We start from the raw sequence: 17342 nt of genomic DNA on the forward strand, positions 1-17342 counted from the left end.
GCGCAGTTATAGTTTGACACACATGGGGTCGCCATGCGTTGGAATCGAGTCCGCGGCAACGGGTTGGTTAAAACTCATCCTTTCTCTACAGGAGAAGCACTGCCTGGTGTTTTGTCCCCATGCCGCTCTTGTCACTGCTCCATGTAACTCTTAAATGACGTTTCCTCCCCTCCCCAGCCTTATACAGGTCTGTCACTTTTACAGGAACTGGCAACACATCACAGAGCTTCTTTAACTGAATATCCTGAAGAAAACGAGCAGGCTTTAACTTCAGCCCACTCAGAAAAACCACTCCAAAGTCCTCCCAGCTGCATTGCCCCAGTTGCCAAAATAAATCACCTTCCCCTGCTGGTCTGAAGCTCACTTCAGCCTCCAGGGTCTGAGGTTTTGCATTTTTGCAGCTCAGACCCTTGGGTATGTGCCTACTGAGCTGTTAATCAGGGTCCCCAGCCCATAATTCACTGGTGACCAGCTGCCCTCTCCCTTCCTGAAACAGATCCTAGCAGTGATTTTCCCTGAAGGGGGCTCTTCCTATTGTCTTCTTCCCCTCATGAAGCCAAGGGGATTTCCTTGCCTCTTTGACCTCTCACTGTCCTGCCATCTCTAATGAAGACACATAGTAATCACTCCAGCTTCTTTCATGTTACTTCTCCCATGTTTTCCTAGAATTCTGCCCCCCAAATCTCCAGCCTCCTCCGCCCTTTCTTTTCCATAGCCCAGTCTGCAGGGCACAGCTGGCATCCCACCTCTGGCTGAGGCAGAGGGGAAAAGATTAACCCTCAGCATTCCTGAAATTCTGCAGGCAGGTCTGCCACCCCTGCTGCCTCTCGGAGTCTGTTCAGGCTGTTGATGGCTCTGCCATTGCCCTGACTCTTCTCTCTTTTGTTCCTTAGGTTTTGCCCAACTAGAACCCATTCCAGTGTCTCTTAGGCTACCGGCGTTAGGAGTTCATAGTGTTAGCAATTCCTGTAGCTCCCAGCTTTCCTCCTCCTCACCATCAGACCAAGTTAGCTCCTTCCCAGCATGCACTCTTCTTCCCAGATTGGCCTGCCTCAGAAGACCCATGGAGGGAGGGAGGGAGGAAGAAGGGGAGGGGTGGTAGTACATTAATTCTTCACAGAGATAACTGAAGCCCAACAGGTTTTAACTCTAGGATGTAAAGAGCATTGATTCAGGTCAGGAAACCTGGCGTCTAGCCCTGGCATTGCCACTGACTAGCTGAGTGACCTTGGGCAATTCACTGAACCTCTCTATTCCTCAATTTCTTCATCTGTAAAATATAGGCAATGAGCTAAGTAATCTTTAAGATCCTTTCCAACTCTAATGTTGAGTTGTCGTTAGCTCTAACATTGACTGATTTAGTTGTCACATTATGTAGTAGAACCACATGGCTAAATGCTGGTCTACTCTCTGAGGCTGTTCCCTCCAGACAGTGTTGACCATGAAATAATAATGCCCATATGCCTTAATCTCTTCATTTTGGATTATAAGAAAAAGCTTCCTTTATGTCTTGGCTTTGGAATTCCTCAAATGACATATTGCATCTGGATTTATACCACCATTAGAGAACCTTATGCTGCCATTTCTATTTCTACCTCCCCCAACCCAACCACCCCTAGCAGTTTCTAGAGAAGAAGGGATGTGTTTTCAGGTCAGGCAGGTGCAGGGGATAGTTCTTCAACCCCAGGATATGTCTGCTCCAGGCTAAAGAAACTTGAAGAGACCAGCCAGTGTTATACCAGTGCCAGTATGCCAGGGTCCTTCTAGATGTTAATTAGCATTCCTTTGAAATAATATCACATGATCAAAAGAATTTGGGAAGCACTGAATATTCGTACCTTCTTGGAGAATCACCATGCAGGTGAGCATATTAAAGACTCCAAGAATTGCTGCCAGTAAAGAAACCTGTTTAACTTTATTTATCCCAGCATTTCTCAAACTTACGTAGTCCCAGACGCTTTCTTCACAGACTACTTATTAACATCTTGTAGAACACGTTCCATGGAACACAGTGTGGGAAATATTGCCATAAAACATTGCTAACCTATTCTATCTGGGTCTTCAGAGCAAAAAAGGATAACAACATCTGCTGGAGTATTTATTGAGCACCTACTATATGCAGAACATGGGGGAATAATTCAAAATTGGCAGATCAAGTGACTACCAACCAGGGCTTCAAAACTGAAAATGCAGAGAGATAGGTAGACAGGAATAAGCCTACCAATCAACAAACAAGACGAATGAAACATTACTCAGCATGGAAGTGCTGGAGCCCAGCCCCTGGGCCAGGCCGCAGTTGTTTGACTTCCGCAGTTGAATTCCTCCTCCCAGCTGTCAGTTTCAAGTTCCTTGGCTTTGCTCCTCCAGGACAGTTACCACTTAGCCAGTTACACGATATCATGAATGTTCACTGTTTATTTTTATAGATTAGGTAGTTGATGAGGCACATCAGATAATTTTATCCTGGGCTGAACATGCTAGACTTTTTGCCTTTCATATATAGCTTTGTTGGTTTTTAGTCAGAATTGAGATCTGTGCTTTCCCCAGAAAAGCCTCCTTTTCACAAAGTGAGGAAGATGTTAAAATGGCCAATGTCACATGATGCGGTTTAATCCCACTGAGAATCAGTTGGTATTAACTGCGGTCCAGTGTGTCTAGTGCTTCGTGGGTAAATGGTCCTGCTTCTCAGCGTAGCTGTCCTTTTGGTACCTGTTTCTGACTCTGCACTCTTTCCAAGCACTTCCCCACCTACCAGTCCATATCCATGTGACCCCACCTCCCCAGACAGCCCTCACCCACATCCTCTTTTCTCATCTCCTATTTCCCACCCTCACTGCTAACTTTCCATGGACTTTCTGTTGATATTTTGTTTCTGAAATTTTTTCTTTCCCCTTTTCCACCTTCCCTCTGCCACTCCTTTCTGGCCTCTTTGATCATTCTTTCTGAGGGCCTAATCCTTAGGAAGTCCCTCTCTGCTAAACAGAGGAGGGAAGCTGGCACTGTCATCAAAGCCAATATTGTTTCTACAAAAGCTATTTCTTGAAGAAGGAGCTGGTTATTGTTATTTTTTTAATTATCAATATCAGTTGACATTTATTGACCATGTTCTGTGCTCTGAGCACTGGAGCCCTTTACATATATTTTCTCTCTCTCTCACATTTGATTTTATTGTAGTAAAATATATATGCTATAAAAATTTCCACTATAACCATTTTTAAATGTACAATTCAGTGGCATTAATTATATTCACAATGTTTTCCAACCATCTCTGCTATTTATTTCCAAAAGGTTTTCACCCCAAACAGAAGCTCTGCCCATTAAACAGTATTTCCCCATTCCCCTTTCCTCCCAGTCCCTCATAACCACTAATGTACTTTCTGTCTCTATGCATTTTCCTATTTTAGATACTTCATATAAGTGGGATCATATAATATGTGATGTTAGGTGTCTGGCTTATTTTACTCAGCATAATGTTTTTCAAGGTTCATCCATGTTGTGACATGTATCAGAGCTTCATTTCTTTTTATGGCTGAATAATATTCCATTGATTGAGTTTGCCACTTTTTTGCTTACCTATATATTGTTCTTTTATTATTTACAGTACCCCTATGATACAGGATATTTTTATTATTTTACAGATGAGGAAATTGAATCTTAGGGAAGGTAACAAACTTGCTTAAGGTTATAGAAATATTAAATGGCAGAGACAAGAGATCAGCCTGTGTTTCCTTGGCTCCAGCCTGTATAATTCACCATTATGTGTACTCTCTTAGCCCTACTCATGCCCAGGTGGAACAGAGATGTTGGGAAGACAGGATTCTGGTTTTGTTTTTTGCTTTTTACCTGTATTTTTACTTTTATTTTGCTTTACGTGAAAGTTTACAGCACAAACTAATTTCTGATTCAAAAATTTGTAGACAAATTGTACATTGGCTGTAGTCCCCGCAATGTGTCAGCACTTCCCCCACCCCATCTCTTTACACTCTGGGCTCCTTATATCCATTCGTCCAGTTTTCTTGTCCCTTCCTGCCTTCTCGTCTTTGCTTTTGGGCAGGTGTTGCCCATTTGGTCTCCTGTACTTGAACTAAGAAGCACATTCCTCACATGTGTCATTGTTTTATAGGCCCGTCTAAACTTTGGCTGAAAGGTCGACTTCGGGAGTGGCTTCACTTCTGAGTTAGCAGGGAGTCCAGGGGCCATAGTCTCAGGGATTGCTCCAGTCTCTGTCAGACCAGTAAGTCTGGTCTTTTTTAGTCAATTTGAATTTTGTTCTACATCTTTCTCCCACTCTATCTGGGACCCTCTATTGTGATTCCTGGCAGAGCCGTCAGTGGTGGTAGCCGGGCACCATCTAGTTCTGGGGTCAGGCTGGTGGAGGCTGTGGTTCACGTGGTCTATTAGTCCTTTGGACTAATATTTTCCTTGTGTCTCTGATTTTCTTCATTCTCCTTTGCTGCAGATGGGATGGGACCAATAGATATATCTTAGATGGCTGCTTGCAAGCTTTTAAGACCCCAGATGCTACTTAGCAAAGTAGGATGTATAACATTTTGTTTATGAACTATGTTATGCCAGTTGACCTAGATGTCCCCCAAGACCATGCTCCCCAGCTCTCAGACCCAAAAACTCAGTCCCTTAAGATGTTTGGGTGTGTCTAGGAAGCTTGTATGACTTTGCCTTGGTCAATTGTGCTGACTCCCCCTATATTGTGTGCTGTATTTCCCTTCACCAACACTTGTCTACTATCTAGTTAGTGATTTCTCCTCTCCTTCCCCTGCCCCCACCCCATAACCAGCAAAGATTGTTTTTCTCTGTGTGTAAACCTTTTCTTGGGTTTTTATAATAGTGGCCTCATACAATTCATACAATATTTGTCTTTTTGTAATTGACTTGTTTCACTCAGCACAGTGCCCTCCAGATACATACATGTTATGAGATGTTTCACGGAATCATCGTTGTTCTGTACCATAATTTGTTTATCCATTTATCTGTTGATGGGCACTTAGGTTGTTTCCATTTTTTTGCTATTGTGAATAATGCTACAATGAACATGAGTGTGCATGTGTCTATTCATGTGACAGCTGTTATTTCTCTAAGATATATTCCTAGGAATGGGATTACTGGATCATATGGTATTTTCTTTCTAGCTTTTTAAGGAGGCAGCATATCATTTTCTGTAGTGGTGGTACCATTTTACATTCCCACCAACAGTGCGTAAGAGTTCAATCTCCCCACAACCTGTCCAATGTTTGTTATTTTCTGTTTTTTTGCTTAGTGCCAGTAATGTTGGGGTGAGATGGTATCTCGTTGTGATTTTGATCTGCACGGGATTCTGGTTTTCATCAGCTTTATTCACTAACAAGTTTCATTTACAGAAGTGCACCCCTGCACATATGTACTAAACAGACAGTAGATTGAATTAGCTTCTTCTTACCAGTCTATTGTGTCTACCAGTGTCCCGCAGGGCTAGGATGTCATTGATCTTGGTGGGTTGCCAAGATCTTTGTTTCTTCCCACAGATTTGTCTTCAGGGAAACATGCAAAGCATTTTATTCCCTACCACCTCCCTCCTTGTGTATATGTGGGAATATATACAACTAACTTTATTGCAAGGCAGAGTACCAGTATACTGTCTTACTCTTCTTATGCTTGCTCCAGCCCCTCCTGCCCCCCATGCCTAGCATAGTTCCCAGCAAATTCACAGGCACATAGTCACTGTTGTGGAAAAAATAAGCACTGTGATAGAGATATAAATAAAGTGCTTTGGGAGGGCAACTGGGATCAAGGAGTGGCAGAAAGACTCGAACTTCCGAAGATGGGCAGGATATAACCAGCAAAATGGACCTTATACTTAATCATAATATCAATCATACTACAATTTAATTTTTAATTATAATTTAATGTTATTTTCCCGTACAAGGCTCTTAGCTACCTGAGGCCATGTACCACATCTGTCTTGTTTACGAGCGCCCAGCATGGTGCATGGTACCAAGTATGATACTCAATAAGTGGTTGTTAAAAGAGAGGAGGGAAGGTCATCTCAAGCCAAGATATGTTTGTCAGGGCTCTTTTTTTCAGTTGCAAGTTAACAACACTCAACTCAAGCCTGCTTAAACAATAGCAAAAAAAAAAAAAAAGGTTATTGGTTTATGTGTATGGAATCATCAGAGGACTTCAGGTATTGCTAGATCTAGGAATTTGACCAATGTCCTGAAGAATCCATCTTCATCTTTCCTTGTGTTGGCTTCATTCTCAGACAGGTTTTTCTGATATTATGGCAAAGATAGCTGCTGACAGCCCCAGGCTTATATCTTTACAGTTTATGATTCCTATGAAAAGAATATGCCTTTTTTCCTGATAGTTTCAGCAGAAGAATCAAGGAGGGCTGTAGTTGGCCTTGCTTGGGTCATATACCCATCTATGAACAAATCACTGAGATCAGGCAGGCCTGAAGGCAGGGTTAGATCAACCTCATGTAATCTGTATAGATTAAGATGAGGCAAAGCATTATTCACCAAAGACATGTTGGACAGCCATAACCACCCGAACAAAAACCACTATATATTCACTACACAAAGAAGCAGTTTGAACAATGGCATAGAGATAGGCAACAATACAAAACACAGTAGGATTGGAATGTCAGGTAGAGAGAAGAATGAATGGCAACAATAAGAATTAAAGCTGAAGATAAAAGTTTGAACTGGATGGCACCAGCCTTGAAGACAAAAAAAGAGGTTTAGATTTTGTTCTGTAGACCATCGTGATACAGTTTAGGGGGACTTCTCCAGAAGCACTTTTGGGGCCTGCCTTCTCCTCTCCGTGTCTCTCCTAGACAAAGAGTCATCAATGGAACTGCCAAGCTGGACAAGGAGTTCAAGAGACTCTTCGCCACTACTTCATGTCAAAGAGGGATGCCTGGACATGTATAACATGCCGGCCACTCTATCCTCAGTACTGAGACCCCAGCATGAATAAGTAATGGCCTCTGCCTTTAGAAGCTTACAGTTGGGTGGGGAAATCAGTCTGGGACAAGGTACTATAAAATTATGTATATAAGAGATTGGGTGGTTATAATAGAAAGAGGGATGTTTTATTTGTAATGGGGAGTCAGGGAAGCCTTCAGAGAAGAGGTATATGTGAGTTATCCTCGTACGAGGAAAGGATGCTCAGGGAGCAAACTCTTCTAGGGCAATCACAGATCCTTCCTCGTCCAGCCTTGTGGTAGTTAGGAAGTGGGTCTTAGAGGTTCCTCTATTCTGGATCTGCGTGTTCTGGTCCCTGAAATTCAGCTTCTCTACAATCGGATAACAATAGTAGTTGGTGTTATGTGCTGTCAACTCATAGCGACCCTGTAGGACAGAGTAGAACTACCCAATAGGGTTTCGTAGGCTGTAATCTTTATGGGAGCAGGTCGACAGGTCTTTCTTTTCTCCCACAGTTTGAACGGCTGACCTTTCAGTTAGTAGCAACTGAGTGCTTTAACCATTGCACCACCAGGGCTACGTAAACAATAGTAGTAGCAGCAGTAGGAATAGTAGTAACAGTAGTAGCAGCAGCGGTAGGAGTAATAACAGCATCAGTAGTAGTCACAATAGTAAACATTTAGAGCCTTTAACTACCTGCTAAGTATTTTGCTGAGATCTATAAATTATCTCTAATTTCACCCTCTTGATAATCTTATGAGGTAAATACAGTAAAACCCCCAAAAGCCGGAACCTGTGTAAGGCAAAATCTCATCAGAGAAGGAAAACTCAAATATTATTATTCACATTTTACTGAGAAGGAAATTGGGACTCAGTGAGATTAGGTGGCTTGCCTCAGGGACATGCACAAGGAAACAGTGGAACTGGTTGTTGAACGCAGGTCCACCCGATACCAGCACCCCTGTTCTCCACCAGTGTGCTATGCTGCCTCCCTCTGGCTTCTCCTTCCTAGTTCCAAACAGGTTGCAGCCCAAGTCTCGGGTACAGTTAGCTCAGTGTGAAGCCTGAGAGAGTGATTTACGATGTTGGATTCATACTACAGAAAAGGTGCTTGAGCTTTGACTCAAAGCCCAGGGGTGGAGAAAAAGAACACTGCACCCCTGCACTAGTTCTTAAGTGTCAGTGTGCATATGAACCACCGGGGAGTTATCTAAAAATGCAGGTTCCTGAACCCTAGCCTTCAAGAGTCTGATATCTAGGGCTAGGTGAGGCCTTGGAATCTGCATTTGAACAAACACCCTACCACCACCACCACCACCAGTGATTCTGATGTAAGTGCTCCACATTTTGAGGAGTGCTTTGTGGGCAGTTGTGTGTGCCCACCCACGCTAGTTCACGAGTGTATTAGTAAAGCTCTGTGGAGGGCAGGTGTAGATGTGCTACTGCATATCAACTACTTGATAGTAGTTTTGTCTAGACTTTCATTGTCGTCTTTAGATTTCACCATTTGAGCCCAGCCTTTGCATTTAGGATGACCAGATACACATTACAAAGAATCATCCTCCTGTGAGAACTTCTGCTCAGCCTATTCAAAAAAACTTTTTGGCAGAAAGTCATTTGTCCCCTTTTTCTGGACCTGGGAACAGCAGTAGGCAGTGTTCATTCAGGCCTTTTCCCAGATATCCTTGCAAGTTCGGAGGCTGAGAATCCTCCCTGCCCACTGCCTCCTGGGACCCTGGCTGGCCCGCCTGTTGGCCAGAAGGCCCTGAACATCCGCAAACTGGAGATGTGGGAAAGATGGTCTTTGTCCTTGAGGGCTTTGAGCCTGGAAGGGGAGACCCAACAGACTATGTGAAAGAGTCAGGCACACAAATATAACAGAAATAAACCAGATGCAAATCCACACAGTGGTGAGAATCCAAGTGCAGACATAGTTTTGGACTCAAGATTTTACATTAAGTCAAAGAGAAACAGGAAGAAATTGAAAGTAAGGTGCTAGGTGAGCCATCAGAAAAGCCTTCCTAGACAGACCTAAAGAGGTTGGGTGGGGTTATACTGTAAAGGTCTATGGGTAATATGCTAAGGAATTTGTGAACAAAAGATAACCAAACAACTTTTTAGGCAGATTAGAAGCATGATTAAACTTTTTTTTAGAAAAACCCCTTTGGTGGTAGCATAGAACATGATGAGTAGGGAGACTATAAAGAAGGATATCAGTTAGGAGGCTATTGCTAGGATCCAGGAAAGAGGGAGTGCGATTCTGAACTAAGATAGTGCCATGGCTCACACTCCAAAGGCATTGCTAAGTAAAACTAGTGGGATTTCATGGACTAGTTTAACATGTAGAAACTAAGAATGACTTTGCTTTCCGGACTGAAGAATGACCCCATTCCAATTTAAATTGCATACACTGCTAAGTAAATATCCTTACACAAATTCCTTCATTGTATCAGTTTGCTGTTTAAAAACTTATAATGACTCCTTAAACTAAAACAAAAACCAAACCCGTTGCTGTTGAGTCGGTTCCAACTCATAGTGACCCTGTAGGTCAGAGTAGAACTGCCCTATGGGGTTTCCAAGTCTGTAATCTTTCTGGAAGCAGACTACCACGTTTCTCCCGTGGGGCAGCTGGTGGGTTTGAACCACTGACCTTTCGGTTAGCAGCTGAATGCTTATCCACTGCGCCACCAGTGCTCCATAATGACTCCTTACAGGCTGTCAAACCAAGATTTCACATCCAGTGGATCTGCCTTCTCCACCTAATCCTTTCTCTCATTAATTGCACACAGAACTACCATACTGTTTTCATTTATTTCCACTTTATTACCTTTGTTTTTGTTGTTAGGTGCCATTGAGTCAGTTCCAACTCATCGCTGCCTTATGTACAACAGAACAAAACATTGCCCAGTCCTGTGCCATTCTCATAATCGTTGTTGTGCATGAGCCCATTGTTGCAGCCACTATGACAATCCATCTCATGGAGGGTCTTCCTCTTTTCTGCTGACCCTCTACTTTACCAAGCATGATGTCCTTCTGCAGGGACTGATCTCTCCTGATAACATGTCCAAAGTATATGAGATGAAGTCTCACCATCCTTGCTTCCAAGGAGCATTCTGGCCTCCAGGACAGATTTGTTCGTTCTTTTGGCAGTCCATGGTATATTCAATATTCTTCACCAACACCATAATTCAAAGGCGTCAATTCTTCTTCCATCTTCCTTATTCATTGTCCAGCTTTCACATGCATATGAGGCAATTGAAAACACTATGGCTTGTGTCAGGCACACCTTAGTCCCTGAAGTGATATTTTGCTTTTCAACACTTTAAAGAGGTCTTTTGCAGCAGATTTGCTCAATGCAAACCTTTGTTTGGTTCCCCCTATTTTAATGCCTTTCTCACTGAAATATGCCAATTAAAATCCTATATATCTTCAAACAAAAGAAGGAAAGAAAAGCTTTCCTAGAGAAGGTAAGTGTCATTCATTCATTCATTCACCAACTGTCGTTAAGCACTTACTGTGGGCAGATCTCAGCTAATCACTGACACTGCTACCTATGAACACGACAGAACCAGTTTGCCTTCATGGGGGACACAGTGCTGAATGTGCATGGAGACTGGAGTCAAGGAGAGGTGAGACCACACATAATGCACAGCGTATGGATCTAGTCCAGGTGGGAACTCAGGGCATGTCTCCTGACGAAAGTGAGGTTTTTGTCTGATTCCTGAAGGTAGCCTTGCCCCTGCCATTAGTGAGGCCAGGCCACACGTACGAAGGAGGACCCGGCTGTGGTCTGCCCTCCTTCTCTTCCCATCCTCGCTCCTGTGCGTGTGTGAGACACCTCAGGCCTCAAGGTCAAACTCCATCCACACACCACCACCCCCACCTTGGTCACACTTCAGGCCTAGGGGTTACGATCTACCCTCAGTAAGTTAGATCCAGGTAAGAGGTCCTTGCAGACCCAAAAGTGGGCTTGGGGCTATTTAGACAGGAAATTTGGAAGTCCTAGATCCAAAGGGTGAATGATCTAGAAGTGGGTGCTTGACCTATCCACCTCACAGACCTCTCACTCTGTGAAGAGGGGCACAGCTGGATCGGCGCCAGCGTTGGACCCTCTAAATGCAGGGCCCAGAGCAGCGACCCTGACTGCAGGATCTAAGGGCAGTTCTGCCTAAAGGATAAGGAGAAATTATCTCAATAAAAAGGTAGGGGAGGGGAGATGGGGAAGCCTTTCCAAAGGAGGAACAACAAATACAAAATCCCCGAGAAGGGAAGAACCCAGTTTAATATCTCCCTGAAAGCAGAGGCGTGGTGGAAGAGGTTAGGTGAGGTTGGAAAATGGACGGGGGCCTGGTGGGCCAAAGTAATGACTCGGCTTTACAACGGTGAACCAGGGAAAGGTCATTGTGAATGCGGCAAGAGCATTCCTTCCAATCAAAGCTAGTGTGATGTCAATAAGATACTTGATGTGAGAAGACAGAGCAAGCTGTTCAGTTTGGCTAGACCTAGAAGTACAGAGAAAGGGAAAAAAAAAATTGGAGACAAGTGATTGTGGAGGAGTTATGATGAAACAGTTAAGTGCTCAGTTGCCAACCAAAAAGTTGGTTCGAACCCACCCAGCAGCTCCACGATAGAAAGACCTGTAGTTTTGCTCCCATAAAGATTATAACCTAGAAAACCCTATAGAGCAGTTCTACTCTGTCACATGAGGGTCACTGTGAGTTGAAATCAACTCGACAGCACCTAACAACAGCAACAACCAGGCGGCAGGGGTCATCAGGGTAAGCACAGAGCTTTCTAGAGAAGCTCTTGAAGAACTGGGCCGGGGGCCAGATTCTGTCTTCATTCCATGCTGACCATTGAAATAAGACAAAATAATCTGCCACATGTAACACCTTTTCATACTAGGGATGCGCCTATGCTTGAGCCATGTTTTTCTCTGTGATTTCAGTGTCCTGAAATTCCCTCTGGATTGGCATGCATCCCATTTCCCACATAGTAAACATGAGACCACCTTTTATGCTTTGGGCAGAATTTTGAAACATTCATCACTGAATCCTCATTTCCTCTTTGGTGTAGTTTACTTTTTCATAATTAGAGATGATGCTGTCAATACTCAATGCCTGCAAAGTTATGAATACATTAGGCTGTAATATGAATAATCCATGAAGTCTGTAAACAGATGTTGGGGTGTGTGTGTGTGTGTGTGTGTTTATGATAACAGTGCTTACATAATCTCAACAACCAGGCCCTGGGGACTCACACTCGGAGATGGAACAGTTGGTTTAAATTAGGTTTCCATGTGAAATACGGTATCGCTATTTTTTTCCTCGCTTTGTGGGAAATTATATGGAAAATGATTGGACTGATAGGAAATAAGTCTGGGTGCATGATCAGGATTGAGACAGGAACCCAGTGGTGGTCTCTGCCTGCACTTTGAAGCAGGCCCCTCCAGGGGAGATCAATTAACCCCTTCAGGCCAACTGGCTCAGTAAGTCACTCCATGGCACAAGAAAAACCTGAAAGAACAGTGACTTTCCAGAGACCCTGATTTGCCATCAGTTTTAACAGGAAAGGACCTGAGGCCATAGGAAGAATATATCCAGAAGCTTCAGCAACTAATTAGTTGGGTGGCTTTGAGGAAACCATTTTAACTTTTCGGTAAAGAGAGCAGGTTGGGTTTCCAGATCAAAGGGTTGAAGATTTTGTGATTCTAAGTGTTTGCCGATAATTTCCAATAGCAGGACGAGGCTCATCAAAAGCAAATCCTACTAAATGAAGAAATGGAAAAAAGCACGAGGATACTCAGTCTCGGTCAGCAAAATAGTTTCTTGCTCTGGCAAGCTTGCCACAGGCAGGGTTTCAACAAAGGTGACTTTTAACCAGGTGAGGGCACAAAACATGGAGATGGTGAGCAAGGACTGCTCTTAGCTGCACATATTTGGTACCTAAGAGTGGTTGACCTTCAGGAGAGGTGTTGGCTCTGGGAATCCCAGAGGGCTCCGGTATGCTCAGGGCACGTCCAGGAGACTGGGCGCAAATGGTTATCTTCTTCCCAAGGGACTCGAAATTCCTTGCAGGAGGATCTGGACTAGGGCTCATCCTAGGGGTCTGATTCCAGATTTGTTCTCCTGACGTTGCCCAGTGAAGTCCAGAGCAGATGGACAGCAGAGGTGCATCTTGGGAGCCCAGTGGGCTAAGGGCTGGGCTTAGCGGTGGCAGGTGGCCTGTCCTATTTCACTTCAACCGATTTCAGAAGGAACAGGCAGATTATTACTCCAGGACGCCTCGCTGGTACCAGAGTTGCTGTAGTTGTTAGGTACCATCGAGTCAATTTCTACTGATAGTGACCCCATGTGACAGAGTAGAACTACAGAAGCAGATTGCTAAGTCTTTCCCCTGCTGAGCCACTGGGTGGGTTTGAACCACCAACCTTTCTGTTAGCAGTGGAGCACTTAACCGTTTGCGCCACCAGGGCTCCTTGGTACCAGAGTATAGCCCTGTTTTATCACCAAAACTCCTGTTACTGTTTCCCTGTTTGTTTCTGTGCAGGGATAGAAAAGTGAAGTTCAACATCAGTACTTTGCCATCCACTTGTGGTGTTTCTGTTATAGCTAAACGAAAAAAACCCATTGCCATTGAGTTGATTCTGACTCATAGCGACCCTATAGGACAGAGTAGAACCGCCCCACAGAGTTTCAAGGAGCAGCTAGTGGACTCGCACTGCCGACCTTTTGGTTAGCAGCCGAAAGCTTAACCACTGTGCCACCAGGGCTCCTCTCCCAGCACTAAATGCCAGTTAATTCTTACCACTTTGTCAGCTTGTAAGCAGTATTCCTTGGACCTTGAACTCTTCTTCTTGCAATTGTCATGGGTCGCCATGAACCCTGTGTTCGGGCCTCGCTCTCTCAGGCCAGGGACATGAGTTGCCAAACCCAGTGCAGCAAATAGGGCCAAGTAAGGTCAACAGCAAGGCTTTGGTCAGTTAATAACAGAGCTTATCAACCTAGACATCAGCCAGGATGGAAACAGTAATTTACACAAACCTAGTGTCCAAGCACCAAAATATAGGCAGCAGCAAAGTAACCTTAGAGATTTATCAGATGATTTAGAGGCTGCATATCATAAAGGGAGGACTTAGATACAGATTATTAGTAAATATTAGAGTCCAGTCCCTGTGTAGTAGGAAAAAAATCACATTAGAATTAGTTTAAGCCCAGAGCTGGAGAACATTAGAGTTTGTGTATACACATTAGGCACTGAGTAAGTGGTTAATAGTGCAACTCTGGCTCAGATGCACGAGTTCAAATCCAGGCTTTGCTACCTATTGGCTGGAGACCTTAAGCAAGTCCCTTAGATCCTTTCTCCTTCAGTTTCCTCATATATAAAATGAGGATAATAGTAGTGCCTACGTTTTAGGATTGCTGTGAGAAGTAAATAAGTTAGCATATTTAAAGGACTTAGGACAATGCCTGGCGTATTAAAACAAAACAAACAAAATTGTTGCTGTCAAGTAGATTGCAAATCATGACAACCCCATGTGTATCAGAGTAGAACTGTTCTCCTTAGGGTTTTCAATGGCTGATTTTTTTGATAGTAGATCACCAGGCCTTTCTTCCAAGGCACCTCTGGGTGAACTTGAACCTCCATCCTTTTGGGTAGCAGCTGAGCAGGTTAACTGTTTGCACCACCCAGACACATAGTAGTATGTGCTATATAAGTGTTAGTTATTATTATTGATTCATTTGATTAGCATAATAAATAATACCTTTATGAAAGATAGTTCAAATATATTTAAATCAAGATTATCCTTAGGCCTTATTTCCTATAGTCTCATGGAATTTTATAGCTCGAGAGGGATTTTATGAATTACCTTTTCCAGCTCCTTTATTTTAAAGATGAAGATGAAGAGATACAGAAAGGTTAAGTGACTTTCCCAGAATCCTATAACAAAGCAGTAGTGGAGCTTGGCTGGGTCTTTTGCTTTCCTAATACCAAAAAACAGTTTCTTGTGAAAAAATAGTTATCAAGCTTCCAGGACATACATCGTTTCAGTGGGTGTTCCTCTCTGCATTTTCCAGGTGAGCTCCTGGGTGACATGGCTTATCCTCGCAGCGGGCTCCATGGAGGAGAAACGGGAAGTCTTCTCATATTTGGTGCACGTGGCCAAATGCTGCTGGAACATGGGCAACTACAATGCTGTCATGGAGTTCTTGGCTGGCCTCAGGTAATGCATTTATCTGGGCATAGTTTCCTTTTATCAGCTGAATGACACTAAGTTCGTTACCCAGGTAGCTTCAGTTTGTAGTGATTATTTTAGCTCCACAAGCCTTGTCCCTCAGAGATGCCACAAGTTCAGCCCCTGTTGACCATTCATGATCCTACTTAACTGTCTCTCCTTTGATCCCATGCTCTTGCCAAATCAAATGAAATTACCTGGTTGTTTAACCCATGAGCCCCGTTACTGCCATCTCTCCTTCCCTTTCTATTCCATACACCCTACTGAAATCTGTCTACCTACCTATCTCTCTCTCTCTCTTTCTATCTTCCTGTAGGTCAAGCACTGGGCTAGGCATTTTTCATGCATTATATCTTTTCATCCCAAAATAATTTTTTGAGGTAGGTACTATTATTATTCCTACATTATGCAACAGAGGAAATTAATGTTTAGAGAAGTTAGATCATTCACCAAGTTCACCTGGCACGGCTGGTAACTGAACGCAGGCAGCCTCGATTTCAGAGCCCATGCTATTAACCACTGTGATATCCTGCTGTTATGCTTTCTCTATCCAGCTAATAACAAAGATCGCCATTCTGTCAGTACTGTCTCCTGCCTTATTCCTATTCACCCTTGGGGACCTGGCATAAAATTGTTTCCCCTTACTGCTCTGGAAGACAGCATACATGAGGAAGAGCTTGAGTTACAGAGTCACAATGACAGGAAATTAAGTCCTGGCTTCCTCATTGAATAGCTATGTGACCTGGGCAAGTTATTTGATATCGTTGAGCCTCAGTTTCCTTGTTTGTAAAATGGAAATAATAATAATAAGCACCTACCTCTAGGGTTGCTCTGAGAAGTCAGTGAAATAATAGAAAATGTTTAGCACATGTGTCATACATAAAGTAAGACTCCATAGTAGTAACTGTTTTTGTTGTAGTTGACTGAGATTCACCTTCCCAGTGAAGGTTCTCACTGTTGTGGATCTTGCTTCATAGCAGTAGAGAGATTTTCCTCTGATTCTCCAGGTCCCTGCATATAGTGTGGGGATGGAGGAGAAGAGGAAAATTCCTAGAGTTGAACATTTTTATTCCTCTAGAACTTCCTTAACTAAGAATAAACTCAAATGATCATGTCACTGACATTTAGAATGATCATACATATGCACCAGGCATGGCTCAGAAGAAGGGAAAAATAGAAAAAGTATTCGGCAAATAGGAGGCTATTCTCCCAGATGATTTTTTTTTTTTTTTAATTACAATTTTGGTGAACGTTTACAGAGCAAATCAGTTTCTCATTAAACAATACAAATTGTTTTGTGACATTGGTTGCCAACCCCACAGTGTGTCAACACTCTTGCCTTCTCCATCCCAGGTTTCCTGTTTCCATTCATCCAGTTTTCCTGTCCCTTCTTGCCTTCTTGTCTTTGCTTTTGGGCTGGTGTGCCCATTAGTTTGGTATACGTAATTGAAATATGAAGCACATCCCTCCCATGTGTTATTGTTGGCCCTACAGACCTGTCTCATCCCTCAGGAATGATTTCAATACTGAGTTAAAAGGGTGTCCAGCGGCCATACTCTTGCGGTTTCTCCAGTCTCTGTCAGATCAGCAAGCCTGGTCTTTCATGTGTGTGTGTGAATTTGAAATTGTTCTACATTTTTCTCCCGCTCTGTCTGGGGCCCTCTATTGTGATCCCTGCCAGAGCGGTCAGTGGTGGTAGCTGGGCATCATCTAGTTGTTCTGGGGATTTTTGTTTTATTTGTAATAAATTTTCTACGAAGATCCTGTGTTACTTTTCTTTTAAGAAAAAATGATCAAATTATGATAAAATAATTCTATTTTAATGGTGATTATCCTTCTGTGTGTAGCCTGGGTGGTGAAAGCTGTTTACGATTGACTGCTCACCTTAAAGTTGGTGGTTTGAACCCACCCAGTCGTTCTGCCAAAGAAAGGCATGGTGAACTGCCTCCGTAAAAATTACAGCCAAGAAAAGTACAGAGTAATTCTACTCTGTAACACATGGGGTTGCCATGAGTCGAAATTGACTCCATAGCAACGAGTTTGGGTTTTTTTGGTTTTATCTTTCTGTTTGCCTGGCAAGATGGTGCTGGCTTTTGGCTGGATGCCTCACTTCCTCTCCATTTGGACGTGACTGTCCTCACAGCGTGGAGCTGGTTTACCCCAAAGTGAACAATTCAAAAGAG

The 17342-nt window shown here is 43.3% G+C and overlaps 1 protein-coding gene across 1 annotated transcript in view; it reads left to right on the top strand.

Annotated features, from left to right (window-relative positions):
- PLCE1 (phospholipase C epsilon 1) overlaps positions 1-17342 on the top strand; it is a 282148-nt gene that overhangs the window by 183022 nt on the left and 81784 nt on the right. The window contains exon 4 of the mRNA XM_012557636.2: positions 15002-15147. Coding sequence (XP_012413090.1) covers positions 15002-15147 — 146 coding nt within the window. The remainder of the gene's footprint in view (positions 1-15001; positions 15148-17342) is intronic.

Source organism: Trichechus manatus, unplaced genomic scaffold, assembly GCF_000243295.1.
Source record: "Trichechus manatus latirostris isolate Lorelei unplaced genomic scaffold, TriManLat1.0 scaffold00007, whole genome shotgun sequence".
NCBI classification, from domain to species: domain Eukaryota; kingdom Metazoa; phylum Chordata; class Mammalia; order Sirenia; family Trichechidae; genus Trichechus; species Trichechus manatus.